Genomic DNA, 27,794 nt, shown 5'->3' on the forward strand with positions numbered 1-27,794 from the left:
TCCTTCCTCCCCACATACCGAATCTTCCCCATTTCAGTAAATGCAACTCCATCTTTCTCTTCATCCAGGCCCCAAACCTCGACGTCATCCTTACTCCTCTGTCTCCTACTCCAACCCAACCTGTCAGCAAATTCCACGGGCTCTGCTTTCAAAATAAATCTAGACTCTGATGATTTTCACCACTGTCATGGCCCCAGATCCAGGCCTGCGATCTTGTAGTATCTCCCCGTGGGTCTCCCTGCTCCCACCCATTCAAGCTCACGTTTCCTACAATACGGCAGCTAGAGTGACCCTTGAAGAGTTAGTCAAAACACTTCCCAATGGCCTGCACCTTACTCAGGACAAGCCAAAGGCCCTGCATAGGCCAGTTAGACCCGATACCCTCTATTCTAGACTCCCACTCATAGACCTGTCTGGACTTTATTCCTTCTGCTCTCCCTTGCCTGCTCCTCTGCTTGGCCTCCCGTGGTTCCCTGGTCACAACAAGCACATTCCCACTTCCAGGCACTGAACGTGCTGTCCCTTCTCTGCCCTGAGACCTGCTGCCCTAAGGCCTCTGTTCTATCGTCACCTCCTAGGTGAGCCGCCCAGAGCACACTGCAGTCTCAACTCTAGGATTCCTTACCTTCTTCCTTGCTTTATTTTTTTCCCATAGCAATCATCACTGTCTGATACCATGTGTATGTTTCTTCCTGTTGGCTTGTTGTCTTCCTTGTCCTATAGAATGTAGGCTCTGTGAGACCAGGATTCCCCCCCCCCCCCGTTATTCTGTGCAGTATCACTGGTACCCAGGTCAATGCCTGGCAAGAGCAGGTATTCAACAAATATTCATTGAAAGAATGAATGAAACTAGATTCCCTCTGGCTTTCTTCCATTTGCAACTCTTAAGACTTATGACGCTAAGACTTTAAGACTGAGAATTGTTCTCAAAAGAGGTTGGCTAATCCTTATAAGATTTTTGGAGATTGAAAAGTGTTGAGGAAAACCCATATTTCTGTATTCTGCACATTCACCCAACTTGTTTTTCAATAGGTGCAAGAAGTGGTACAGGTCAGGTCAAATAAAGACCATCAGCAGGTTTGGAGAAATTTAGCCTTTGCCTACTTCCATTTTTTTCCTGGGTAGGAGAAGAGATTAAAATCTGGAAGAGCAAAGAGACCAAAAGAAATTTACACAATTAGCATCTTTTAAGAGTGTTTTTCTTATTTAAAAAATAATACTGATTTTTTGGGAGTGGGGGGGACAAACCATGGAAAACTGTCCTTCCAGCCAAAAGTAAGAAAGGCATGTATGAACACAGAGAAAACAGATGCAAATTCAGGAGAGACAGGTGTGAACATGGGTAAGACAGGTGTGAACATGGGTAAGACAAGTGTGAAGAAGGGAAGACATGTGTGAAGAAGGGAAGACATGTGTGAACATGGGGAAGACAGGTGTGAAGAAGGACAGGTATGAACATGAGGAAAACAGGTGTGAATGCAGGGAAGGCAGGTAGGAATATGGAAAGAGAGGTGTGAACATAAGGAAGATAGGTGTGAATACAGAAGACAGGCTCACCCTGGTTAGATGTAGTGAAAGACATGGGGGCTTCCCTTTTCCTTTGTAAAGGGAAGGCTTTGAGGTATCAAAACTCTGGGCTTTTGGGAAGAGGAGGACAAAGAATCTGTTTCCTGAACTTCGTAAGGAAGTCTCTTTGGTTGCCCGGGACTAGTCAGTCTCCTCCAGGTCCAAGAGGTCATCCACATATTCCACAACCTCTCCCTGTAAGAGACAAAAGGACACCTGTGTGATTTACCTGAACATAAAAGTGCTGGTGGGCAGAGCTGTTTGCAAGAAGCCACTGCTGGCTGGCTGCTTGGGCCAAAGCAGGTCTTCTCCACTGGCCTGGGGTCCAGAGGACAGACCCTGCAGAAGGTATCTCAGCTTCCATTCCATGTGAACTCCATGCCAAGCACTCTCTTTCCCACCCCACAGCTAGCCTCTGTGAAGTGGACAGTTCAGCCACCCTCTGTAAAGTCCTCTGGGCTTCCCTCTCTTTCATCTGTCTCTTTCTGCCTCAATCACCAGACCACACCTCCCAAACCACAGCAGCCAACATTGTTGGTATCTGGCCAGCATAACTGCCTTTGGAGACTGGCCCCAAAGCATTCCTGTGACCCCTCAGTCTCTGCTTCAACCCAACCCAAGACTTAGGCCCTCAAATCACATCCTGGTTTACAAAGGGCTTCCACTTACAACCCTGGGAGGGGGATATTATTACTTCTGCTTCATAAAAAAAGAATTGAGGCTGAGTTCCTTCATGCTAGTGATGGATCTGTCCTACACAGAAGATTCCCTGATGATGTCTTGTTTGGAGGTGTTTCACCTAAAACCAGGAAAGTTTTAGGTGAGAGAGCATCCTGGAGCCTGGGCCTCTGGGTCTGGCCCCACAGGTCACAGAACTTTTGGTCTCCCCGACTCCTCGCCTATAATGTGAAGGGTCAGACCAGAACAGGGTCTTAGGGTTCTTCCAGCTCCAACATGGCAGGTCCTCAGCTTTTCTAGAAAGCATTTTTCAATTTGTTCCAAATCTATCTCTCTAAATAATACTCCGAATGATGGCTTTTCTGTGGCTTCACTGCCCCTCCACTAAATGGCTAGTCCACAACCAGTTTAGACTAGTCAAAAAAGGAGTTGGCTAAGAGATTTAATCAGACTTAAAATGCTTACAGCAAGGACATCATTTACCAAAAAAAAAAAAAAAAAAAAAAGATAACACTCTGATAGAAAAATTGGAAAGGGGAGTTAAAGTATTTTCAGAGTGCTGAGCCATTGAAAATTCACTGTGTCTTTATAAAGTTAAAAGATGATGGCTGGCTGGGTGACTGCTGCAGATTCCTGGAGCGTCACTCCACACATGGCACCTTCGGGAAACGTGGCACTGCAGCCTGGGTTTCCTAGAAAGCCGGGCTCCTCCATGCCAGCGTTCTGCCTTTCATTAAAACACCCACAGCAACTGTCTTTCTCAAGGTCCCCTTCTGTTTCTTATTTCAGGGACGCCCCAGCCTTGCAGTGACTTTAGCAAAGGCGTGAGTAATATTTTCTCTCAGCCAGACGTGTGCTAAGCATGAAAACTTACCTCATCATCATCCATTATATTTTCCTTAGCAAAGTCATACAGCTCTTTCTGGAGGGTAGTCACATTAAAGAACTGAACTGCTTCCTGTTCAGACAAACAGAGAACAGCTTATAGGACCCACCTTTCCATGTCAGGAATGGGAGGAGAAGGAGGCAATGGGTATGGGATTTCTTTCTGGGGGGACAAGAAGGTTTAAAAGGACAGAGTGGCAATGTTTGGAGAACTCTGTGAGTACAGCAACAGCCACTGAATTATACACTTGAAGAAGGCGAAGTCTATAGTATATGAAATACATTTCAATTTTTTTTTTTTAAATAGCCACCTTGGGTAAAGGAGAGGAGTTTGTGAGCATGTGTGTAGTAGTGGGAGAATGAGATGAGAAGGAAGATGTATTTATGACAACCTAGGACAGCATATAAAACCCCAATGGTCTTCATCCCAAAGATAAAACCAGAAAAGATCTCTTGAAAAATCACACATAATTAATGCAGTCCCTGACAAAACATGCAAAACTTTGAGTTTGTCCATTAAGGAAATTAAATGATAGTCTGTTCACAAGAGAACCTACCCTGGTGCTATTGAAAAATATTAGTAAAGTGAGTCTGTGGGTCTGGCCTAGAAAAGTCTTCATGCAAAACAGTGTGTGAAGCAGGATCCCATTTTTAAAAAAAAAATACAGGCTGTATATACGTGTAAATGTGCAGCCTTATTATAAAGTTTGGGATAAAGTGAAGATGTGAGATTTTGAGAGAATCTCACTTTCTAAGTAAAATATTTCTGTTAACATTTGACATATGTCATGTTTACAGATTCAGAAACCAGAATAAAGCCATAAAATGTTAAGACCAAAACCCTACAGAAACCAGTTTGTTCCTGAAAGAACTCTTTCTCTTTTAAGTCTCCCGAAAGTCAGGCTGAAGAGAAGGAAAGGAAAAGTCAGGGCCTGGCTGCAGGGCACTCACTGGTCTGGGCTGGAAATGCTCGTCTGAGAGGCCCCACTTGTCCCTGTGGAACTGGTAGTACACCAGGTTCTGCTGCATGACCTTGTCATTCTGGTCAAAGAGCAGGTAGCTGACCGCACAGGGGGCTGCATTCTTCAGGTCACTCACTGGATCCGGGAAAGAAGACAATGAGCAAATCAGCAGGCCATGTCCTGCAACCTCCCCCAGTTTCCCCCCAGCTCTAGCTCGCCTTCCTAGGGTCATGAATGAGCCCCTTCTTCGCAGCTCCTGCTCTGGAAAGCCTATGACTGACTGCAATCAAGGTGGAAGGTCACAGGTAGGGACTCCATGCAGCCTGGAGGCCAGATTCCTTGGTAGGCAGATGCCATGGTAGTCCTGCCCAACACTTCAGGCTCTGGGGACATGGGCTGGTCTCAGGCCCCTGGCACCCGCCAAAGAAGGCGGGGTCCCACACCCTGGACTGTCCTGGGCACAAAGCAGATAAGTGGCTCAGCAAGAAGACCCAGTTCCTGGGTCTATAATCTCCAGATACAGGTGGGCCCCTACAACTAAAACCGGATTTGGAAGATGAACGACGGAGATGGAAGAGATTTAAAGTCATTGGGTCTTGCTGCCTCCTAGGACTGGAGTTCCCACCTCTGTTTCAGTACTTAGCTTTCAACACTTTCAACACAGGGATCTGAAGGGTTAGAATTTACCTTGGGAGTAGGGCAAATGGGAAGATATAATGGTACAGAAGACCCAGGGTATTCATTCTGGCACATTCCACTCCAATTTAAAACTGAGGAAGAACATTTCTGCCAATGCTTTGGTTGGTAGGCATGACCTGAGCTTGGATATGAATAAATTGTGCCACCCAGAGGTTATTTCTTGTAATGACAACTTCAAACCCCAGCTTAGGAGCACTTACTATTCACAAGGCCTGCAGGGCCACTAAAGGGTTCAAACCTAAGGAACAACACTTGCCCTTGAAAAACTTTGTGAGGTAGGGTTGGTACCTATGATCCCAGAGATTGGGGAGGCTGAAGCAGAAGGATTGCAAGTTTGAGACCAATCTCAGCAGGCCTCTTCAAGGCAGTGAGTTTTATGTATACTCTTTATAACTCCAGAAAACAAATACTTTGGGGGAGCAAATGCAAAGCTGGAGGTTTCGGTCTACCAGTGTTTACAAATGTTTGCCGCAGTTTTTGACAATGTAGGGAGATTTTGAGCTGCCAGAGCCAGGATATGTCTAGCCTAAGACTCTAGCTTTGTGTACTCAGAAAAGGCCATGGAAATCCAATGGACTGTTATGTAACATACAGGTATATATTTTGTGCATATATATATATATATATATATATATATATATATATATATATATATATATATACACATATACACATACAGGAAGAGGTAGCATGGCTTCATGCTTTAGGCACAGACCCTGGAACTGCACTGCAAATTTTTAATCTTCAACAGGAAAAGATTTTAATGTGTCCTAAGGAATGTAGGAATGTAGTAAGAAGGATACAACAAAGAACAAAATAGCCCCACCAGGTAAGGAAAGCCACAGAAGCTAAGGTCCTCTCTCACTCTTCCCTGGGACATCCCCAAGACCTGCCAATCCTGATTGAGAACAGCGTGACTGGAAGCATCTATTCTAGCCAAAATCCTGCCACCTCTGGACCCTGCTACTTCCCCCACTAGAACAGAACTGTTCCTGCTGCATCTGTCCACGACAATCCTCCAGTGCTTGTAACCAAACTGCCAAGGTGCACCCTGCTCAAACAAGTGGCACTGGGCACAGTGGTGGGGATCAGAGGCGAAGGCTCAAAGGACAGGCTCTGAGTCTCACTCTGAGTGGCCTTTTCTTCCCTTTGTCCACTTGAATGTTCTCATTGACACACTCCAATTTCAGGTCCAGGGAAGACCGGGTGGAATGAGGCTCTCACAGTGTGAAAAGTAGAGCTGATTTTGGGGAGAAAGGGAAATGACAATAGAGAAAATGAACCCTTGCAGGGTAGAGTTGGCTGAGTGCCAGTGTGTGACTGATCACCCTTCATATTTGGCATCCATTAGCTCACTTGAACCTCAAGATGATCCTGAGAGATGGGTACTATTACTGCTGCTGTACTGATGAAGAAATGGAAGCATAGAGAAGTCAGTAAATTAAAAAGTTGAAGTTCAAACCCAGGCAGTGTGGTCCCAGGGTCTGTGCCTAAAGCATGAAGCCATGCTACTTCTTCAAGGTACGTCACCAAGGCTGTCAAGGTGGCTGATGAACTCTCAGCAACCACAGGTAAAGGCTGTCACCTCTATTCTGCTGACAGGGAAGCTGAGTCTTAGGAGGATTAAACTGAAGAAACTGAGTCTTCCAGGATTAAATACCTTGCCCAAGATCCCATAGAAAGTCACTTACACTTATAATAAGCAAACTGCAAATAATGATACATGGTTGCAACAAATTTCTCCACCGGATAGCCTCCTATAACTGGGGTGAGGTTCTCTTCACACTGTATTTTGCATTCCAGAACTTCTATGTAATGATCTGAAAAAAAAAAAAAATCCACAAACTTTCAGAGCAGCATATCCATTGCTCACTTCTCTTCTTCCTTCTTCCTTTCTCCTTACCTCCCTTCCTTTCTTCCCTTTAGTGCTAGGGATCAAACCCAGGGCTTTACATATGCTAGATAAGTGCTCTACCACTGAGCTGTGGCCCCAGCCCCATTATTTTCTTAATACACTACTTCTGCCTTCCATGAAAATGAGAAAAATATAAGAAAAAAATATTTGTAACATTTACAATAAGAGACTAAAATCTTTAATATACAAAGCTCCTGAAGATCAATTAAAAAAAAAAAAAAAAAAAGAGGGGCTAGAGTTGTGGCTCAGTGATGAGCACTTGCCTAGCATGTGCAAGGCCCTGGGTTCGATCCTCAGCACCACATAAAAGCAAATAAATAAAATAAAGGTATCATGTCCAACTACAACTAAAAAATAACTATTAAAAAATGAAAAATATCCACTATAAAAATGGCCAAAGTATGTTAACAGAAAAGAAATTAGAAAAACAGTGAATAAACATTGTGAAAAGATGCTATACCTCTTTTGTAATTAAGAAATATAACCTGGGACTGGGGAAACAGTTTACTTGGTAAAGTGCTTGCCTCACATGCTGAAGGGTCTGGGTTCAATCCTCAGTGCCACAAAAAAAAAAAAAAAAAAAAAAAAGAAAAAGAAAAGAAAGAAAGAAAGAAAAGAAATACAATCTAGCTCAGAGAAGTGGCACACTCCTGTAATCCTAGCTACTGGAGAGGTTGAGGCAGGAGGATTTCGAGATTAAGGCCAGAGTGGGCAACTTAGTGAGACCCTATCTCAAAATAAAAAATAAAAAGGGATAGGAGTGTAGCTTTGTGGTAGAGGACTTCCCAGCATGCACAAGGCCCTGGGTTCAATCACCAGTACAAGGAGAAGAAGAAAAAAAATGATTTAAACTGGGGGCTGGGGATGTGGCTTATTGATAAAACACTTGCCTAACTAAGACCCTGGATTTGGAGGGCCTGGGTTGTGGCTCAGTGGTAAAGCACTTGCTTACTATGCATGAGGTACTGAGTTCAATCCCTGGCACCATATAAAACAAACAAACAAACAAACAAATAAATAAATAAAAACAAGGTCCTGGGTTTGATCTCCAGCAAGGCAAAATAATGATAATAATAATAATAATAGGCAAATTTTAAAAAATTTATTAGTACCAATGTTAGGGAAAGTGGTAAAACTTACACTTATATTCTACTGGTGGAAGCAAAACTGGAATAAACAGAAATTTGTTTTGGAAGATAAATTTTGCAAAGTTTACCAAATGTTAAAATATATATATCCTTCCAAGCTGGCACTCTACTTCCCTGAAATAATAACAGCAAACTTAGAAGCAACTTAAATGCCAGTCGATAAGTTCCAGTACATCTAAACCACAGAATCTATATAACCTTCAAGAGAATAAGGCAAACAATACATATAACATATATAAAAAAACATACAACATAGAAAGATGTCAAAGACTACATTTCCCAGCCTCCCTTGCAGTTAGAATGGGATCATATGACTAGCCAGTGAAATGTGGATAGCAACAACTACTAAATATTTCTTCAGGCCTGGTTCCTAAGTAACTCACAGGTGATCCTTCACCCCCTCTTTTATCCCTTTACATAACTAGAAGGAAAAGACCTCAGGATGTTTGCATATATTTTTATTGGCAAGACTGTACAGAAAAAACCTCATATATCACTGGTAGGAATGCAAAATGATACCTTAAAATACTAAATAGTTTACAGAAACATTAATTCTTTGAACTATTAACCCAGTTCTGTAGACTTTGAAAACACATCTCTGTACTTAGCAAAAAAGAAAAAAAAAAAGTTCAGTTATCCATTTCAATGTAATATGTAACGGCAAATGATTGGACAACCCAAAAGTTGATGAATAGCAAGCTATTACAGTCTTGTTGTTAATAAATAACTTCAAAAAAGAAAATGCTAACTAAATTGTAGAGAGACTAGAAAACACCTTAACCAAACAGATATCACCAATAAAAGGGTAAAGAGACAGCATATATGTCTGGATGATATCCTAGGAAGGTCACTTCTACAGTGTCCCAGCCAAAAAAAGCACATCCTGGAGGAAATTATGGATTACAGGACAGAAACCCAAATTGAGGATTATTTATAAAGTAACTGGTCTAAATGCTTTAAAATGTCATTGGCATACAAAGACAAAGGAAGGCTAAGGACCTGTTACAGATTAAAGAACACTAAAGAAACATCACAACTAAATAGGAAATATAGGGCTGGGCTTGTAGCTCAGTGGTAGAGTGCTTGCCTAGCATGTGTGAATCCTGGGTTCGATCCTCAGCACCACGTAAAAATAAATAAATAAAATAAAGTTACTGTATCCATCTACAACTAAAAAAAAAAAAAAATTAAATAGGAAATATAATTCTGGACTGAGTCCCATACCAAGGAAGAAAATGTGACAGAAAGAACAAGATTGGGACAACTGACAAAATTAGAATATGGATGGTAGATTGAACAAAGGTACTTAAATTAAAGTTACTAAATTTAATTACTGTGAATATACACATTAAATTTTTGTCCTTAGGAAATAAAATGAAGCATTACGGGTAAAAAGTCAAGATATCTCCAATCTACTTTAAATGGTTCTGAAGGAAAAATAATTATACACACACAATGCAGCTGGATAGAGTGATAAAGTTAGCAGGACATAATCAATTTTAAAAATTGGTAAATCTGGGTGAGAATATAAGAGTATCTAGTACTACTTTTGCCACTTCTTTACAGGTTTTAAATTGCTTACAAGTATAATCCAGGCATAGCTATTTCTTGGGGGGCCACATTCTGGGACCCCTTTCCCATGCATGTCTGAAACTACTAAACCCTATATATATATTATGTATTAATACCAAACCATAAAAAAAATCTGTTTTCTGGTATACATGCATATAATAAAGTTTAATTTATAATTAGGCACAGGAACATTAACCATAATGAAACATAAAATAGAAGAATTATAACAATATACTGTAATAGAAGTAATGACAATGTAGACTCTCACCACTTAAAATAGCTTCCTGAACTGAACTCATCCTCATGCTGATGTGATGAGAAGTGAGGCAGATGACCGAGGTTTTGTGACGTGACACCACACGAGAGCCATGTGAGCACAAGCACTGTACTAAGGTGGCATCCATCTGCTAAGCAGTACAGTTTCTAAGTGACTGCTGGCAGGTAGGGTATACAGTGTGGATATGCTAGAAAAGGAATGATTCATGTCCCCGGAGTAATGGAAATGGATGGTGACAGATTTTATGGCACTACTCAAAACTTATTCACTATTTATTTATTTCTGGAATTTTCCACTTAATATTTTCAGACTGTATGGGTCATGCTTGTAATCTCAGAGGCTTGGGAGGCTGAGACAAGAGAATCGTGAATTCAAGTTCAGTGTCAGCAACTTAGCAGGGTCCTAAGCAACTCAGCAAGACCCTATCTATAAATAAAATATACAAAAGGGCTGGAGATACAGCTCAATGGTTAAGCACCTCTAGGTTCAATCCCTGGTACCAAAATATGTGTGTGTGTGTGTGTGTGTGTGTGTGTGTGTGTGTGTGTGTGTGTTTTACTATGGTTGACAGCAAATAACTAAAACCATAGAAACCATGAATAAAGGGGACTGCTGTGTATCAAAGATAGGTAAGAAAGACACAGCAGACACTATGTACTGTTGTAAAAGAGTCTTGTCTCCCCAACACCCATTTAAAAAAAGAAAAAGAAAGAAACAAAGAAAAAGAAAATTAAAATTGGACCTGGCCAATCATCTACATATAAGAATCAATTTATAAGAAATATACAGGGCTAGGATTGTGGCTCAGTGGTAGAGTGCTTGTCTGGCATGTGTGAGGCCCTGGGTTCAATCCTTAGCACCACATATAAATAAATAAACAAACAAACAAACAAATAAATAAATGCATTGTGTCCAATTACACCTAAAAAATAAATATAAAAAAATAAGAAATATAGAGCATAGAGGATAATGGAGATACAATCAGTACACTCTACACAGTAAGAATCTCTATAGGAGAAATAATTCAGTTGTTTCAACAGCAAGGTGGAAAAAAAGATAGAGAAGAAACTATAGATTAAGAGAGACTTAAAAGATAACAAATTAGCCAGGCATGGTAGCTCAAAACCAGTACCACACACACACACACACACAAAAAAAAAAAAAAAAAAAAGAATAAATTTGCTACAGTACAGATGAACCTTGAAGACATTACACTCAGTAAAATAAGTCAATCACATAAGTGCAGACACTGCATGATTCCACTTACATGAGATAGCCAGAGTAGTCAAATGCATAAGGCAAATGCATACAGAAAGAAAGAAGGTGGCTGCCAGGGGCTGGGTGGGGAGGAGGAAGGCGGGAGGTATTTATTAACAGGGACCGAGTTTCTGTCATTTGTATCTAGAAAAGAAGTTCTAGATACAAATGACAGTAACGACTGCACAATGATGTGAATGTACTTTAGGTCAATGGACTGTTTATTTAAAGGTGGTTAGAATGGTAAATTTCATATTATATATATTTTACCTTAATCAAGATTTTAAAACTAGAATCTATCACGACATGTGGAGCTTATTTGGATCCTGATTCAAACAAATGAATAGTAAATTATTGATGATGTTTCTTAGATGATATGGACACTGAATAGTTGATGGTGAGATTAAGTAACTATTGTTAAAATTCTTTTAGGTGTAATAGTGTAGCGGCTATGTTAAAAAAAAAAAGAGTCCTTATTTTTTAGAGGTATATACTGAAATACTACACATGAAGTGACACAGCATCTGGAATTTGCTTCAAAATAACCTGAGAGAGGGCTGGGGTTGTGGCTCAGCGGTAGAGCACTTGCCTAGCACGTTCGAGGCCCTGGGTTTGATCCTCAGCACCACATAAAAATAAACAGTAAAGGTATTGTGCCCTACTATAATTAAAAAATAAATATTAAAACAAATAACTAAATAGCCTGAGAGAAGGGAAGTAGATAAACCCCAAATGGCCATGAGTTAACAGCTATGAAGCTGGATCGTGGTTACTGGGGGATTCATTGTACTTTTCTATTTTTTTTTATAGGTATAAAAAAATTTTTTTTCAATTTTTCTATAATAAAAGGGGTTACTTAAGGGGGGAGTATTTTATATAAAGAGATTTATGAACAAAACATGACTTGAAGAAAAACAAACCTGTCTTTGAAAGAGCTTCCATTCTGCAGGATCTCTGAAGAGCCGTTAACCATTAACATGCTCAGTGACTCTGCAGAGGGAGACACAGCACTCAGCCCACGCCCAGACTTATTTAAGGAGCACTGTACAGAGATACAATACTCTTTTTTAATCTATGGTATGGTCCAGACTTCTTTACCCTTTTTGTAAGGCACAGTTCTAGGCTCAGGGTCCTCATTCCACCTTGGGAACTCCTCTCTTGGCCATTCCTCATGTCCTGGAGTAACACTGCCCAATGAAGGAAAAGAGCAAATGTCTGGGGCCTCCAGAGAAATCTGAGCTATCTATGGGTTGTGTTTTAGGTTTTTCTTTCCTTCTTCATTTTTTAAAATTTTTAAAAGTTTTTTTTTAGTTGTAGAGGAACATAATACCTTTATTTTATTTATTATATGTGGTGCTGAGGATGGAACTCAGGGCCTCACACGTGCTAGGCAAGTGCTCTACTGCTGAACCACAACCCCAGCCCTCCTTCTTCATTCTTCTTTCTTATGTTTTCTGAAGTCCTATAAGAAGCATAGCTTGGGAGGCTGGGGTTGTAGCTCAGTGGTAGAGTGCTTGCCTCGCACATGTGAGGCGCTGGGTTCAATCCTCAGCACCACATAAAAATAAATAAAATAAATAAAGATATTGTGTCCATATTTTAAAGTCTTAAAAAAAAAGAAGAAGAAGCATAGCTTGTTTTATAGTCAGAAGTTTTCAAAATGTTCTTAGTCGTGTTTATTATACTCTTCATGCTACCTCTGAAACAGTTGGAAGATGGCCATCATCCAAGTTATCTTAGCAATGGAAGTTGTTACTGAGTTGCCCTGGGGCCCATTTTTATCTTTCCAAAAGCCTTGGGGAATCTGTAATCAAGCAGGGCTGATACAGCAGTCTATCAGCTCTTTTACCAAGATGAAGGCTTATCTAGGTAACTGTTAACTTCCCCCAGATACTCATTAATATTTAAGCTCAAAAGTTCCTCAAAGGCAGCTCAAGACACTCAGAAGGCATGTGGACAGAGGGTAGACATCTGAGAAGACGATCCACAAGGGGGATGGTCTCACTTACACTAGGATGCAACCCACCACCAACCTGCTATGGAAAGGTAGAAATCTTTGAAGTCCTTGATCTCCCGGGAGCCCTCGCAGGCTGCAAGGCATTCATAAAAAGCTTTGAAGAAATCAGGAAGGGCCAGCTCCATGTCTGTGATGGACGTCCTCCAGTTCTCACCATTGTAGGCCCGCACAGCTCGGATGAACAGACTCTGAAAAGCAAGAGAAGCCGTGAAGTTTGCTCCCAGGCAGGAAGGGAGAGAGGCATGACCCCTCCAAAAGAATGGTGACCATCACCAAGCTCTGCTCTCATTAGTCCTAAAGAAGCCACCCTGATCCTTAACAAGGATTGGATTCATAAACCAATCGGTGACTCGCTTTATGTCTAGATTTCCCTACACTGTTCATTATGGGTACACTTCTCATACAGTTTAATTCAAAAAGAAACAGGTGCTTGATAATAAAATCAAATTCAAATCAAAGGGTAAGGTAGTGAATGCCTGCAATCCCCAGAGGCTCAGGAGGCTGAGGCAGGAGGATCACAAGTTCGAAGCCAGCCTCAGCAACTTAGTGAGGCTCTAAGCAACTCAGTGACACTCTGTCTCTACATGAAATACAAAAAAAGGGGTGTTTATGTGTGTCAGTGGTTAAGTGCACCTGGGTTCAATTAGCCATACCAAAAAAAAAAACAAGGGGAAAAGTGACAAATCAGATCTGCAGTTGCCAGGAGTCCAGGGCTGGGGCAAAGTCCTGACTCCTGAGAAACAGCAGGGAGCTTATGAGGGGTGATGGCAATATTCCACATTATGACCACAGTGGTAGTTATAAGACTGCCTATATTTGTCAAAACTATTTGAATTCTATACTCATTGAACTGTAATTCAAAACTCATTGAATTGAAATTGAATTAGTAAATATATTGTAAATAAATGAAACCTCAAAAAAGTTGAGTTGAAAAACTGAAAGGAGAAAATACCAGTTGGAGAGCAGGTGTGTGATACCCTGTTCCTCCAACAAGGAAGAAGGTAGGAGCAGTGTGCATCAGCACCAGCTACTGGGAAGGTAACCAGGTGCCCAAGAGCGGAGACTTGACTGACTTTCTGCTGATTGATAATTGGACCAAACTAAAAAAAAAATAACTAGGACTGAGGAAGCAGCTTGGTCTCCAAGAAATAAGTAGAGATCCTGGATAGAAATGAAAGCCTGCTAACTTGGAGAAACCAAGACAGGCCTTGCAGCAAGCCTGGGATGCTCCACGTGGACTTTTTTTTTTTCCAGCAGCTCCTGGATGGGGACCCATGAAGGCCCCATCGACCTGCACTTTTCCCCAACCTTCAGGCCTCAAGCAGAAAGGATGGATCTCCTGGAGCCCGCTAGACAGGCGGAATTCCCTGGAAATGAGACAGGCAGAGAATTGAAGGAGCCTTTCTGAAGACTGGGCAAATGAGCAGCGACTCCAGGCAGTGGCTTTCCAGAAGCAGTGTGGCAGCAGCAGCAGCAGCAACAAGGAAAGCCAGTAGTCAGGAAGACCCTGAGCATGCAGGAGGCAGCCCAGCCATAGCCAGCAGGGCTCCACCCAGGGACCAAAGGAACCAGCTGACTTCCAGGTAAGCACTCTTCCATGGTGAGCTCGGCTCTGCTCCCCAAACCCAGTGAACACAACAACGAGGAATGCATGAAGGCACATGGCCTTCTTAAGGAAGAATAGGAAAGGGGCAAGCAGCAGACAAGAGGTTTCAACAACTTTTGGAAAGAAGAAAGGCCAATGATCATAGGGGAGGGTCTGGGGGGGGGGGGAAGGGAGCTACTTACCCTGTTGGCATTTGCAGGTGCCAGAAACCAGGAAAGGCAGGGAAGACACAGAACTGCAATCAGAGCTGAAAGCCTATGCAGACTGCTGGAGCCTAGTTCCCTCCCAGGACCACATTCCCCCAGGAAATCACACCTCCAAAGCCATTCTTCACTACAGACTGATTTTAGTTGATTTTAGAGACTCTGCCCACTGAAGAATCAGGGACCAGGCACAGCAGAGGTTGAGCTGAATGCATGGGACTAAAATTTCTGACTCAGCTGGGAGACCCCTGCTGCTATCCACAGATTGCCTCTCAGAGGCTGCAGACAAGTGTGGGCTCCCCACCAGCCCTGCAGAAGGCTGGCCAACTCTTCCCTGGAAAACTAAGAGGCCCCCCCATTAGTAAAAAGTGAGCTTGCAGTCTAATCATACTATTGGAAACCTGTGGCCGGCTCCTCATGGAAACTTTCAATACACCCCTGTTTTCAACCTTGTCCTAACCCTTCCCTGGTGCCCTGGCTGCTGATGCAAGTGACAGACCCTGACCGTAATTAATGCTCAAAAGAGATTCTTATTATTGTTATGATTAATTATCATCAGAACTTTTTGCAGATGCATAGATTTAAGTACCCCCTCATTTGTCAACTTCTATTTACTTTAATTTTCACCTTAATACATATGGTGTGTGTGTGTGTATGTGTAAAATATGTCTCCTAGTTTCATCAAAATGGGAGGTGTATTTTTCTTTTTTTTTTTCTTTTTTTTTTTCTTTTGGTACTGAGGCTTGAACTCAGGGGCACTTAGCCATCCCCAGCCCTTTTTGTATGGTATTTAGAGACAGGGTCCCACTGAGTTGCTTAGGGCCTTGCTAAATTGCTGAGGCTGGCTTTGAACTCATGATCCTCCTGCCTCAGCCTCCAGAGCTGCTGGGATTACAGAAATGTACCACCACACCTGGCTGCAGCTCTCTTCTTGAGGCATATGTTTCTATTCTGGCTGTACCTGGTCATTTGGTAGTGATTTCCAAGATACATCTTTACTATCTTAAAACTGAATGATCAAATGACCATATTTCAAAAATGAATAATTTAAAGGAAAGGTAGATTTAAAATCAGGTCAAGTAAAAATTCATTTTAAATAGATCAATTTTTAGCTAGAAAGCCATAATTTTTAGAAAGCCATAATTTCTATTGTGATAATGTTCATCAAATGTCACCCGAAAAATCACTAGAGCCAGGCATGGTGACACATGCCTATAATCCAGCAGCTCTGGAGGCTGAAGCAGAAGGATTTTGTGTGTTGGGAGGGGCAGGGGAGGTTGGGGCTTGAACCCAGGGCCCTGTGCATGGGAGACGAGTACTCTGCCAAATGAGCTATATCCCCAGCCCTGTGAAGTATAGGATGGTAAATCCAAAGCCAGCCTCAGCAACTTAGTGAGGCCCTAAGCAACTAAGTGAGACCCTGTCTCAAAATAAAAAATTAAAAAAAAGGGCTGGGGATGTGTTTCAGTGGTTAAGCACCGCTGGGTTCAATTCCTGGTACCAAAAAAAAGAGGCGGGCAGAAAAACAACACAACTAGAAATTGTCTGGGTGTCAACAGCTGTTTTCTGAGATATACTTCTTAAACAATTCACATTGCACTAACCGCTACAAAAATCTGAATATACCTCATAGGACTTGGTTTCCAAGTCTTTGATGTAGTCTTCGGCACCCGGCAGGCTCTTGTAATACGCCATGTTTCTCTTCATCATTTCGTCATCAGGATGCTTCAGGAGAAAGGTGTGAGCTGCTGCAATGGCCTTCGGGAGATTATTTGCCTAAGTACAAAGAAGAAAGATGAGACTGCTGAATGCATGCATGCCCAACAGAAAGTTTTGTAAAATAGGAACTTGTTTTCAGTAACAGTCCTTTCGTGACTTTGGTACTAAACAGTGTTTTCCAGCTAAGGGCTCAGTGACTTCCAGGGCTCCCCAGAACTTCATCCAGCCAATCTGGATAAGTGTTTGTCCCCCCTATTTGGATGGTCTTACAGTGCCTTTCCCATCTGTGCTGGGCCATCTCCACCCTGTCTGTGTCCCTGGAGGCTGGCCGGTGTGGGCTTTTCCAAGACTCCCTTCCTAGCCCTCTCACTTCCAAAGGGGCTCACCCATGAGGAGCCCAACAGGAGGCTGAAGGAGGGTTATCTCATCTCCTGGCTCTCTCCCTGCACAGCCACCTCAGGCTGCAATGTCCCTTAACTGAAGGTCACAGATTCTCTCAAGATGGCCTTCTCCATACAATCTCTCCTTTCAAGTTCTGGTAATTGCTCTCTCCCTTACTCCTTTGACTGAGGCTTGGTCATGCCCTACTAGTACTAGACCTGAGGACACAATGTCCCTTGTGGGTTCCCCACATGCCACACCCACCTTTGTAAGTAACCACTGTAGTAAACATCCTTCAAATTACTCAGTATGTCTGTACCACATCTTTTCCGCTGGAACCTTGAAAAATATATTAATGTTTTCCCCACTTCACAAAGAACCTTCTGCTTCTATTCTCAAGTGATCCCAAATACCTCCTCCTGACTCATCCAATCACTGGGGAAAAATCTGTAGAGACCCTCCTATAGGCAGGTACCCTTTCTAGGAAGTGGATCTTTAACAATAAGCAAGACAAGGGGAAAAAAATCCCTGCCTTTATAAACAATACACTTGAATAAGTTCTCCCTTTCTCCCAGCAACCTTAATTAAGAGCCTCTCTTTTGTGTTATTCCCACTTTTCACACCTTCCCATATTCTCAGATAATACGTCTATCTCCCCTCTCCCTTTCAATCCTTGGAGGACACAGTTGTGTGCCACTCAAGTCTGCATTCTTGGGACCTGGTACGGATCCTGGGACAAGGCAGGACATAGTTAAGTATCCAGGATTTGAATATAATGACATTATGGCTATAGGACATTTTCATAAAATTAATTCATATGTTCCTTTTTCTCTCTCTCTTGTTTTATTTTATTTATTTATTATAAGTTTTATTTATTTATTTACTTACTTACTTACTTATTTTTGGCACTGGGGATTGAACCCAAGGGTGCTTTATCCCTGAACTCCATCCCCAGCCCTTTTATAAATTTTTAAATTTTGAGACAGGGTCTTACTAAGTTGCTGAGGGTCTTGCTAGTTGCTGAGGCTGGCCTCAAACTCACATCTCCTGCCTGGGTCTCTCGAGTTGCTGGGTCTATAGGATCTGCCACTGTGCCCAGCTCTCTTCTCTTTGAAGCAGAAGCCAGGGAGTATAGCTCAGTGGAAGAGTTCTTGCCTGGCATGTGTGAGGCCCTGGTTTCAATCCCAGCACTGCAAAAAATAAACATATGAAGCAGCAACCAGCTAGCTCTGAGTTTCCCTGACTCTAGACAGAGTAAGTGTCTGGTCAGAAGGCAGAAATAATCCATATGACAAGCAACTTGTGCGGTTCAGAGAACCTAGCAGGTTTGAGGAAAGGAGGAAGCTGCAGAAAAAAAGCTTGACTGACAGGGAGGAAAGAAAGAAAGGAAAAAAGTTTAGGAGCTGAAAGGTCCAGGGCACTGAAAATTCAGGGCTAACACCCTGGTCAACAGTAGTGCCCAAAAGGGCACATGAGAACAGGTGTGCTGTGGAGGAATTTTAAGCAGGAAGATAGTCAGGGAGGCAGATACCTCCCTGTGGGGATGCATGATGAACAACGAGAGGGCCCCCACATTGTTGGAATGATGGCTCAAACTGGTAGGAGTAAGGGTTGTCACCATGCATGCAAGTAGAGTCTCTTTCAGCAAATCCAGAGTGACACTCAGAAGCAGAAATTGGACAGTTAGATTTGGAGAAAGGAAATAAAGGATATCTGAGAATCATAGGATAGCACACATCTGTACCATACTGCTCCCTAATTGGAGCCCAGCATTTTTTATAATTTTTTTTTTTTTTAGTTGTAGGTAGACACAATACCTTTATTTTATTTATTTACATGTGGTGCTGAGGATCAAACCCAGGGCCTCACACTTGCTAGGTGAGCGCTCTACTCCTGAGCCACAACCCCAGTCCAGAGCCAAGTCATTTTTGAGATAAGGCCAGCTGCTGCATTGGAGAAGCAGTGGCTGGAGACAATGACAGGTTCCCAGATGTCAATGCTGATATTTGGGGAATATCAGTGAGTTGTAGCCTGTAGCTAATGGAAATGCTTGTGAAAGAGTGTCACAGACAGAAAATTCTCTACCCTCTATACCCAGCCAGAAAAAAAACTAGTTCATCAGCCAGAAAGAAAGGAAGGGAGCTGAATGCAGCCTTTTAAAAGCATTTGCCAATGAAATTAGTGTCTCATTCTCCAAAGAGCCCTCAGAAAAGGGCACAGAGTGGGCTTTTTAAGGTTCCTGACCTAGGATCTGACTTTTGCAAAATGGAATCTCCTCCCAAAGAGGAAAGGGTAGTTTTATTTACATCGACTCAGGCTCTGCCAGCTGGGACATGAAGACACATCTTGGCAGCCATGGAGAGAACTTCCAGATAGTGACAAGGACCTAAAGTAGACTGGTCACATGAAACCGATGGTAGTTGCAGGGTAAACAGCAGGGCTTTTTTCCTACAAAATCACACCTCCAAGCCACATCACCTCATTCCAACAGCCTGAATCCATCAGCCTTACTTCCATGTCCAACTTGGGCATTTGTCCTTAATTGCCAAAACAGACCTATGAATCAGAATAGCACAGTCACATTGATCCAAGTCCTGCCCCAGCAGGCAGCACCACCTACTGCCAGCCTTCAGGTGACAGGTGGAGTGCGTGTGCCTGCAACCAATCATTTTTTTCCCACCCATAAAGAGTTCAAGAATGTGCTGGTTGCAATGGCACATGCCTATTAATCCCAGAAGCTAGGGAGGCTGAGGCAGGAAGATTGCAAGTTTGAGACTTGCAACTTAGCAAGCCCCTAAAGACTCAGTAAAACCTTGTCTCAAATAAATCATAAAAAATGGCTAGGGATGTGGCTCAGTGGTTAAGCGACCCTGGGTTCAATCCCTGGTACAAAAATAAAAAATAAAAAGTTCAAAAATGCAAATATCATTGAGGGAAAAAAATAATCAATGTCTCTACCAAAAAAAAATCATCTTTTGAGTTATATCTTCAGTTGAAATAAATGGAGTGAACATTCATGTTTATTAATAAAATTCTTAACTTTCCCTGACCAACAAGAAATCTTACAGTGCTAAGACAGATAGTAAGTACTCTACTAACTTTTAAGTGATTGTTACAAGGCCTCAAGGGGTTTTGAAGCGTTGTTACAAACATCCTAAGCTCTGCAGGCTGCCATGATGGAAAAAACCCATGCCTTACATTCATGTAACATTAAATGCTCTCTCCTGCTTCCCACTATCACTTCTTCTGTATATTAGTGGGTATGTTGACGAAGGCCTATAATCCTAGCAGCTCAGGAGGCTGAGGCAGGAGGGTCATGAGTTCAAAGCTAGCTTCACCAATTTAGTGAGGCCCTAAGCAACTCAACTCGACCCTGTCTCTAAATTAAATACAAAAAAGGGCTGGGAATGTGGCTCAGTGGTTATGCATCCCTGGGTTCAATCCCAGGTATAACTCCCCAAAAAAGTTCATCTGTATAAGAAGTCATAGTTTCTACTATTCTCCAGGTTTAAAAAAAAATGTTTTCACATTGATTGTGTGATTTAAATTTGGTTCAGGCTGTATCTGCTAAAAACTATACAAAAAAAGAAGTAGAAAATCTTTTTTTAAGCTTAAAAAAAATCATGTGATGCCAGGCATGGTGAAGCACATCTATAATTTCAGAGACTTGAGAGGTTAAGGCAGGAGGATCTCAAGTTCAGGGCCAGCCTCAACAAATTAGGAAGGCCCTGTCTCAAAATAAAAAATAAAAAGGGTTGGAAATATAGCTCAGTGGTTAAGTGCCCCTGGGTTCAATCCCTAGTACCAAAAAAAAAACAAAAAAAAAACAAAAAAATAGCGTGAACTAGCTGTCACTTTCAACACTGTGGAATTTTATTAATCTCATCCCCTCCCCTTCTATTTTAAAACTGTTTTTTATTGCCAGGACAAATATTCACAAAACTGATACTTTATATAAAACTACAACTAAACTTTTGCTTGAGGGGTATTATGTTACTGCGCATATGAATATAACACACATGTAGCTCTGTCTCAGTGGAAATATAAAAAACAGAATTTATAATCCAAAGACTCAAAAACAAAGCAAAAAACACCTATATCTCTGGTGTCTGGGATATGCCCTGAAGCTGTTTTTATAGTCATTAAAATAAATGCAATATATCCCCCTAAAAATCTTTTTCAAGCAGAAAAAACAAAACAAAAACAAAAAACAGGGCTTTAGGGGTGTCCTCTTGGCCAAACCTTATGAGGTCCTACCAAGTTGCACTATCCAGTAACCTGAAATTCAGTCCATTCTTAAAACTTGGTGGGTCCCCAAAGTAAGGACTCAAAGGACAGAGAATTGCAATTTGTGGCTATTTTTAGCCAGCAATCACAGACCGAATTTAAGCAGCCATAAAAAGAAGGCAGTGAGCTGTGTTAAATTTTAGATGAGAGAGCAAGCCCAGGGGTCAGCCCTGATGAATCACCACGCAAACACCTCTAAGCAGAGACGCGTCCTTCGAGAGTCGTTGCCCCATCCTAGTCTCAATTCCTCCTAGGTAAGAGACACTTGCTAGCTCCTCGGGTCACCTTCCCCTTTACTAGGGCAAGTTCTAACTCAATTTTTAAAAGTCCACTTAAATGGTATATACAGAAAAGTCTGTCCTCAAATAATAGGTAACATTCATCAGGCGTTTTTGTTGGGTGCCAAACACTGTTCTACGTCTTTGGTACCCTCTACCTTAGAAAAACGCTTCAGGAAAGGTATTTTCATCTCCTTAAGAAGACGGATGGGCTGCATTTGGAGGCGACCGGTGGCACCACTGAGTGAGTGAGAGCCGGGTCAAGAACCCGAGGTGGAACGTGGCCCAGGGTTAGGGGCGGGGCCTGAGCCTGGGGGCGGGGCCTGAGCCTGGGGGCGGGGCCGAGCCTCGGGGCGGGGCGGACTTGCCTTGAAGTAGGCGAACTGCAGAAACTTGTAGGGTTCTCGGCGCTGGAAGTCCGCCAGTACTTCGCGGCTGGGCTGCGACTGGCGGAAGGCCGGCAGGCCTTGCTTGCAGCGCTTGAGGCAGTGCGCGCGGCGCAGCAGGCCCCCGAACAGGCGCAGCTCTGGGTAGCGGGCGAGGCCGGCGGCGGGCTCCGGCTGGGGCACCGAGCTGCAGTTGCGGTGGCAGAAGGCCTCGCTGTCGCGCAGCAGGCGGTGCAGCCGCAGGCTGATCTCCAGGTAGCCCACGCTCTCAGCCCAGTGCTCGCCGCTGTACTGGTCCAGCGCGTGCCGGTAGGCCGACTCGAGTGGCATCAGCTCGTCGCGCGGGAAGCTGCGGAAACTGTAGCGTTCGTATTGGGCGCGCCCCGTGCGCCACGCACAGCCTGCGCACAGAAGCGCCAGCAGCGCCGCGGCCGCCCGGCGCCCTAGCTCCATGGCACCCGGCGGAAGGAAGGAAGGAAGGAAAGAAGGGAGAAAGAAGGAAAGGAAGGAGGAGGACCGCACGACGCAGCAGGCCGAGTGCTTGGGAGGCGGGGACCCAGGCCGGCGGCCCGCCCCGTCCGGCCGCCACTCCCCACTTCTCCTGGGGATCCGGGCGACAGCTACCGCGTGGAAAGGGTGCTTTAGGGAAGGTGCTCAGTTCACTGGTTCTGGCGCATTCCCAATGTAGGTTCCCGCGCTTCACTGTTCATTTTTTGGAGGTTGCTGTTAGCAAGCCAGATGCGGCCCTACAGCATCATAGATGACTGCTACTTAAACTTGTATCTTGAAAGACTTGTGAAAACACAGATTCTTGGGCCGCGCTCCCAGAATTTTGATTCAGCAATTCTGGGGAGGGGGGAGGGGCTGAGGATTTGCATTTCTAACGAGCATCCCGGTGAGGCTGATGCTAAGGTTTTGCGAACTATACTTTGAAGAGTGCTGCCATCGACCTCAGTTTTAGAGAGGATGCATATATAAAGTTAGGAAGGATGACAAGGCACTTTGTAAGCTGTGTAGCTAGTCAAGTTAAAGATGTGCACGCCTTATGACTGCCACTCCACTTTTCAGAATATAATTTTGAGAAACTTGCGAGTGCATGGAAAGATATGAGAGGAATGTTAAAAGCAGCACTTTTAAAAAATCTTTTTTTTTTTTTTTTGGTGCAGATCAAATCCAGGACCTTGAGCATGCTAGACAAGTGCCCCAGTTCCCAAAAGAATAATAATAAAACTAGTTTAGAAATAATTCACAGTAAGAATAGAACAAGGATAAAATACAAAAACAAACTCTTAAACACCATTCACTAAGATTCACAATCTGGGAGTTGGGGGTTTAGCTCAGTGAGAAACATCTACCTAACCTGTACAATGCTGTGGGTTTGATCCCCAGCACTGGGGGGAAAAAGATGGAAAGATAAATCAGAAAACTCAACATCTAATCTATATTTGCTATTCCAGTTTTGTCAACTGTCCCAATAATGCCTTTTCTAGCACTTTTCCCCCTAGACAAGATGCAGTCCAGGACCATGATGTCATCTAATTGTCACCTCTGTTTCACATCCCCTAATCTACGCTGGTTCCTCAGCTTTTCTTGTCATGCCACAGGCATTTTTTGAAGAATACAGGCAAAACTAGACATGAGATACCACTACACACTTATTAAATCCACAACACTGGAAGCTTCAAATGCTAACCTGGATGTAGAGCAACAGGTACTCTTCATTCATTGTTGGTGAGAATGCAAAATGGAAATGAGCTATTGAGCCATGAAGAGACATGGCAATAAATGCATATTGCTAAGTGAAAGGAGCCAATCTGAAAAGGCTGCATGTGGTATGAATCCAATATATGACATTCTGGAAAAAGGCAAAATTGGGGAGATAGTAAAAGGATCAGTGGCTGCTGGGGCTACATAAAGAAAGAGATGAATAAGCAGAGCACAGAAGATTTGGGGAGCAATGAAACTATTCTGTATGATACTATACTGGTACACACATGGCATATATTTGTAAAAACTCATAGAATATACAACACCAAGAGTGGGTTACAATGTAAAACTATAGATTTTGGGTGCTAATGATGTGTTAACACAGGATACATTAATTGTAATACATGCACCACTCTGATCACTAATAGAGGGATTGATTGTTCCTGTCTGGACACAGGGGTTCTATAAGATCTCTGTCATTTTCCTCAGTTTTACTGTGAAACTAAAACATCTCTAAAGAAAGAGTCTGCCTGGGCACGGTGGCACACACCTGTAATCCCAACAGCTAGGGAGGCTGAGGCAAGAGGACTGTGAATTCAAAGCCAGCCTCAGCAACTTGGCAAGACCCTATCACTAAATAAAATATAAAAAAGGGCTGGGGATGTGGCTTAGTGGTTAAGTGTCCCTGGATTCAATCCTTGGTACCAATAAATAAATAACAAGAAATAAAGTCTATTAAGAAAACATAGGCAATTTTATGTTTGTTTTTTTATAAAAGCTTCTTTGGGAGGTCACTTTGTTAAGATGTTGTCCACTTTTTCCACTTCATTTTTTTATTTTGTAATTGACAAGTATTTGTGATAAATTCAGTAACATTGTTCTCAATAGAAGAGACTTTGTTCATATACAGAATTTTTTTTTAAAAAAAGTGTGTGTGCATCTAAGGGAATATTTAAAGCAGTGAGAGGTGAAAGAACGACAGCTATACATAACAATTCAATCTGGGGGCATAGAGGATGGTTCCAATTGTTTAAAGTTTAAAATATGCAAAAGAACACAATGTGTATTTAGAAATACAAATAACACATGGCCACATCCCCAGCTCTTTTTTTTTTTATATTTTTCCTTTCTAAGGAAAAAAGAAATGATAAACAGAAATTTCATGTGTTTTTTTGCAAGGCTAGAGTTTAAACCCAGGGCCTTACACTTACTGTGCAAGTTCTCTGTCATTAAGCTACCTCTCCTACTGTAATAAACAGAAACTTTGGATACTGGTTTCCTGTCCAGTTGGGAAAAGGAAAGACATGCTATTGGGAGAAGTTCAGACTCAGGTGAGGGGATGGGGAGCGAGTATAAGGATGCTCACTGCATCATTATTTTTATATATTTTGTAAATATTATTTTATATCTTATAATTTTTTTTAAATTTTTTTAGTTGTTGATGCACCTTTATTTTTTTATTTATTCATATATATTCAGCACTGAGAATCAAACCCAGTGCCTCATGAATGTTAGGCAAGTGCTCTACCACTGATCTACAACCTCAGCCCTCATATTTTATATGTTAATGTTATTATTTCTTATTTTTTTTAATTTTTGTAGTTGTAGAAGGACAGAATGCCTTTATTTTATTTGTCTATTTTTATGTGGTGCTGAGGATCAAACCCAGTGCCTTACACATGCTAGGCAAGCACTCTGCTGCTGAGCTACGGCTCCAGCCCTTAATATTTTAAAAATAATATTTGGGAAAAGAAAAATTGGGGGCTGGGGTTGTGGCTCAGCAGCAGAGTGCTGACCTAGCATGGGTGAGGCACTGGGTTCAATCCTCAGCACTACATAAAAATAAATAAAATGAGCCTGGTGCGGTTGTTCATGCCTGTAATCCCAGTGGTCCCAGAAGCTGAGACAGGAGGATCATGAATTCAAAGCCAGCCTCAGCAAAGGCAAGGAGCTAAGCAACTCAGTGAGACCCTGTCTCTAAATAAAATACAGAATAGGGCAGGGGATGTGGCTCAGTGGTCAAGTGCCCCTGAGTTCCATGCCAAATAAATAAATAAACAAAAATAAAGGTATCATGTCCAACTACAACTAAAAAATATATATTTTTTAAAAAGAAGAAAAATTTGCACTGGGCACAGTAGCAGATGCCTCTAATTCCAGCTACTCAGGAAGCTGAGGCAGAAGGATTACCAATTCAAGGTCAGCATCAGCAACTTATCAAGACCCTGTCTCTAAAGAGTTTTAAAAGGGCTGGGGATGTTTGTAGCTCAATGGTAGGGTACCATCATGTTCAATCCCCAGTACTACAAAGAAAGGAAGGAAAAGGGGGGTGGAAGACAGGGAAGAAAGAGATTGAGGGAGGGAGAGAGAAAGGAAGAAGATTGCTATAGTGATTTGAAGAAAAAATAGGTGAATGGGATGGTAAAGGGGAAGACATGAAGTGACATCTAAAAAAGAGTTCTGAAGTGGGGAAAGAGCTGAGCCATGTTTACATGGCTTCCTGGAGCCTCTTGCCCTGTGACTCCACGGTGGCCATCTTGCTTGGCACTTGAGATCCTTCATGTGTGGAGAATATGAAAAGGCCGATGCCCTAAGTCAAACAGACACACAAAGAAATGTCCAATCAGTAGGAAAAAATTCAGTCCTACAAGCCAACAGACTCAGTGGCTGAGCACCTGCTGAGTTCACTTCCTGGTACCAATAAATATATAAATAATAAATAGGGTTGGGGATGTAGCTTGGTTGTAAGAGTAGTTGCCCTGTGTTTACTCGCCCAGTAAGGGAGTGGGGGAACTTGCTAATCAAGTCTCTCTGTCTGCAAAGTGTTATTTGCATTCTAGTGTGACTAATAAAGATAATTCAATGAAGCAGCATGTACCCTGAAGGGGAAATGATTGGCTGCAGAGCAATTTCATCATGTTCAATAAATAAGGATCTATCTAAGCTCCTAGAAAGCAGATCTTGCGATAAAAAGGAAACATTCATTCTTTTTTTTTTTTTTTTTTAAGATACAGTGCATGACAGTGAGATCAAGAAGAAGAAGAAATGAGGCAAGGAAGGCTGAGAAGCAGTGGAGCCGGATGTTAGATCACCATGCAGGCTACATCTTCATGACAGCTTCAAAGATAGACAGCCAGCTTCTTAGCAGGTGTACTCATTAGACCACATGGAATGTCTGTACATGCTCTACAGAGAATCTGCCCATTGAAACAGTGAATCAGAGGAGAGGAAATTTATTTGCTGGCTCTTTCCCACCCTGGTCTTCCATTTCCCTGAACTTCTCCATGAGAGTTAACTTGTCTGCTCTTCTGGGCTGCACTGCCTTAGACTCATTGGCAGCCATGTGGAAGACACGGTGCTTCATTCCAGTGAATCCAGAGGCATATGGAGGAGCCAGAGAACACAGATAGTTGGCTTTGGTTGGTAGATACGCTATAACAACAGCTGCAGTGGAACAGGCAGCCTAGAGTTGAAGAGACAGGTGACTAAAGAATTTGAGTATCATATAAGCCATCTGATAACAGCAATCATAGAGTTTGTCATCAAATCAGCACTGAAACTCTCTGACCTAGCAGTTGCAAAGGTAAATCCATCTTGGGGCCTGTGCAGGTCCTGTCAAAAGTGAAGTGGACCATGTGGTGGGGGTGGGGGCGCATTGCCAATTACAAGAACTTATTCTGCCTAGTGAATGTCTCAAAGCATAATTCTGGTCTGTTATTACCCTTTCAGACCTTTGTCTTGGTGTGGCCAGATCTTCTGATCTTTGATGAGAAACTGGAGATCCAGATGGTGTCAATTCTTCTGATTAAATGTTGACAACTACAAAAATTTTTAAAAATTTAAGATACCAATAGGCCAAGCCAGGTGTGGCAGCCTTTACCTGTAATCCCAGCAACTACAGAGGCTGAGGCAGGAGGAACATGAGTTAGAGGCCAATCTCAGTCACTTATCAAAAATCTATCTCAAAATAAAATAGAAAGTACAGGGCTGGGGTTGTAGCTCAGTGGTAGAGCGCTTACCTCGAATGTCTGAGGCCCTGGGTTCAATCCCCAGCACCACATAAAAATAAATAAATAAAATAAAGATTAAAAAAAAATAAACAAATAAAAATAAAGATATTGTGTCCATCTACATCTAAAAAAAATTTTTTTAAATAAAATAAAAAGTACAGGGGGTGTGGTTCCGTGGTAAATAACCTCTGGGTTCAATCCACACAGTACCATAAAATAAAATAATATACCCAGTGGGCCA

The 27,794-nt window shown here is 42.4% G+C and overlaps 1 protein-coding gene and 1 long non-coding RNA gene across 2 annotated transcripts; one reads left to right on the forward strand and one right to left on the reverse strand.

Annotated features, from left to right (window-relative positions):
• Positions 1-1,182: 1,182 nt before the first annotated feature.
• Crtap (cartilage associated protein) lies at positions 1,183-22,384 on the reverse strand. Its single transcript, XM_005317326.5, has 7 exons — positions 21,819-22,384; positions 16,412-16,561; positions 12,993-13,164; positions 6,482-6,610; positions 4,081-4,226; positions 3,119-3,202; positions 1,183-1,761 (listed from the first exon to the last, which is right to left on the reverse strand). The coding sequence occupies exons 1-7, from the start codon at positions 22,287-22,289 to the stop codon at positions 1,708-1,710; spliced, it is 1,206 nt and encodes a 401-aa protein (XP_005317383.1). The 5' UTR covers positions 22,290-22,384; the 3' UTR covers positions 1,183-1,707.
• On the forward strand, positions 22,380-27,671 carry LOC144375048 (uncharacterized). Its single transcript, XR_013434373.1, has 2 exons — positions 22,380-22,520; positions 26,552-27,671. It is a non-coding gene; the product is annotated as an uncharacterized LOC144375048 (long non-coding RNA).
• Positions 27,672-27,794: the final 123 nt, after the last annotated feature.

Source organism: Ictidomys tridecemlineatus, chromosome 2, assembly GCF_052094955.1.
Source record: "Ictidomys tridecemlineatus isolate mIctTri1 chromosome 2, mIctTri1.hap1, whole genome shotgun sequence".
Taxonomy (NCBI): Eukaryota; Metazoa; Chordata; class Mammalia; order Rodentia; family Sciuridae; genus Ictidomys; species Ictidomys tridecemlineatus.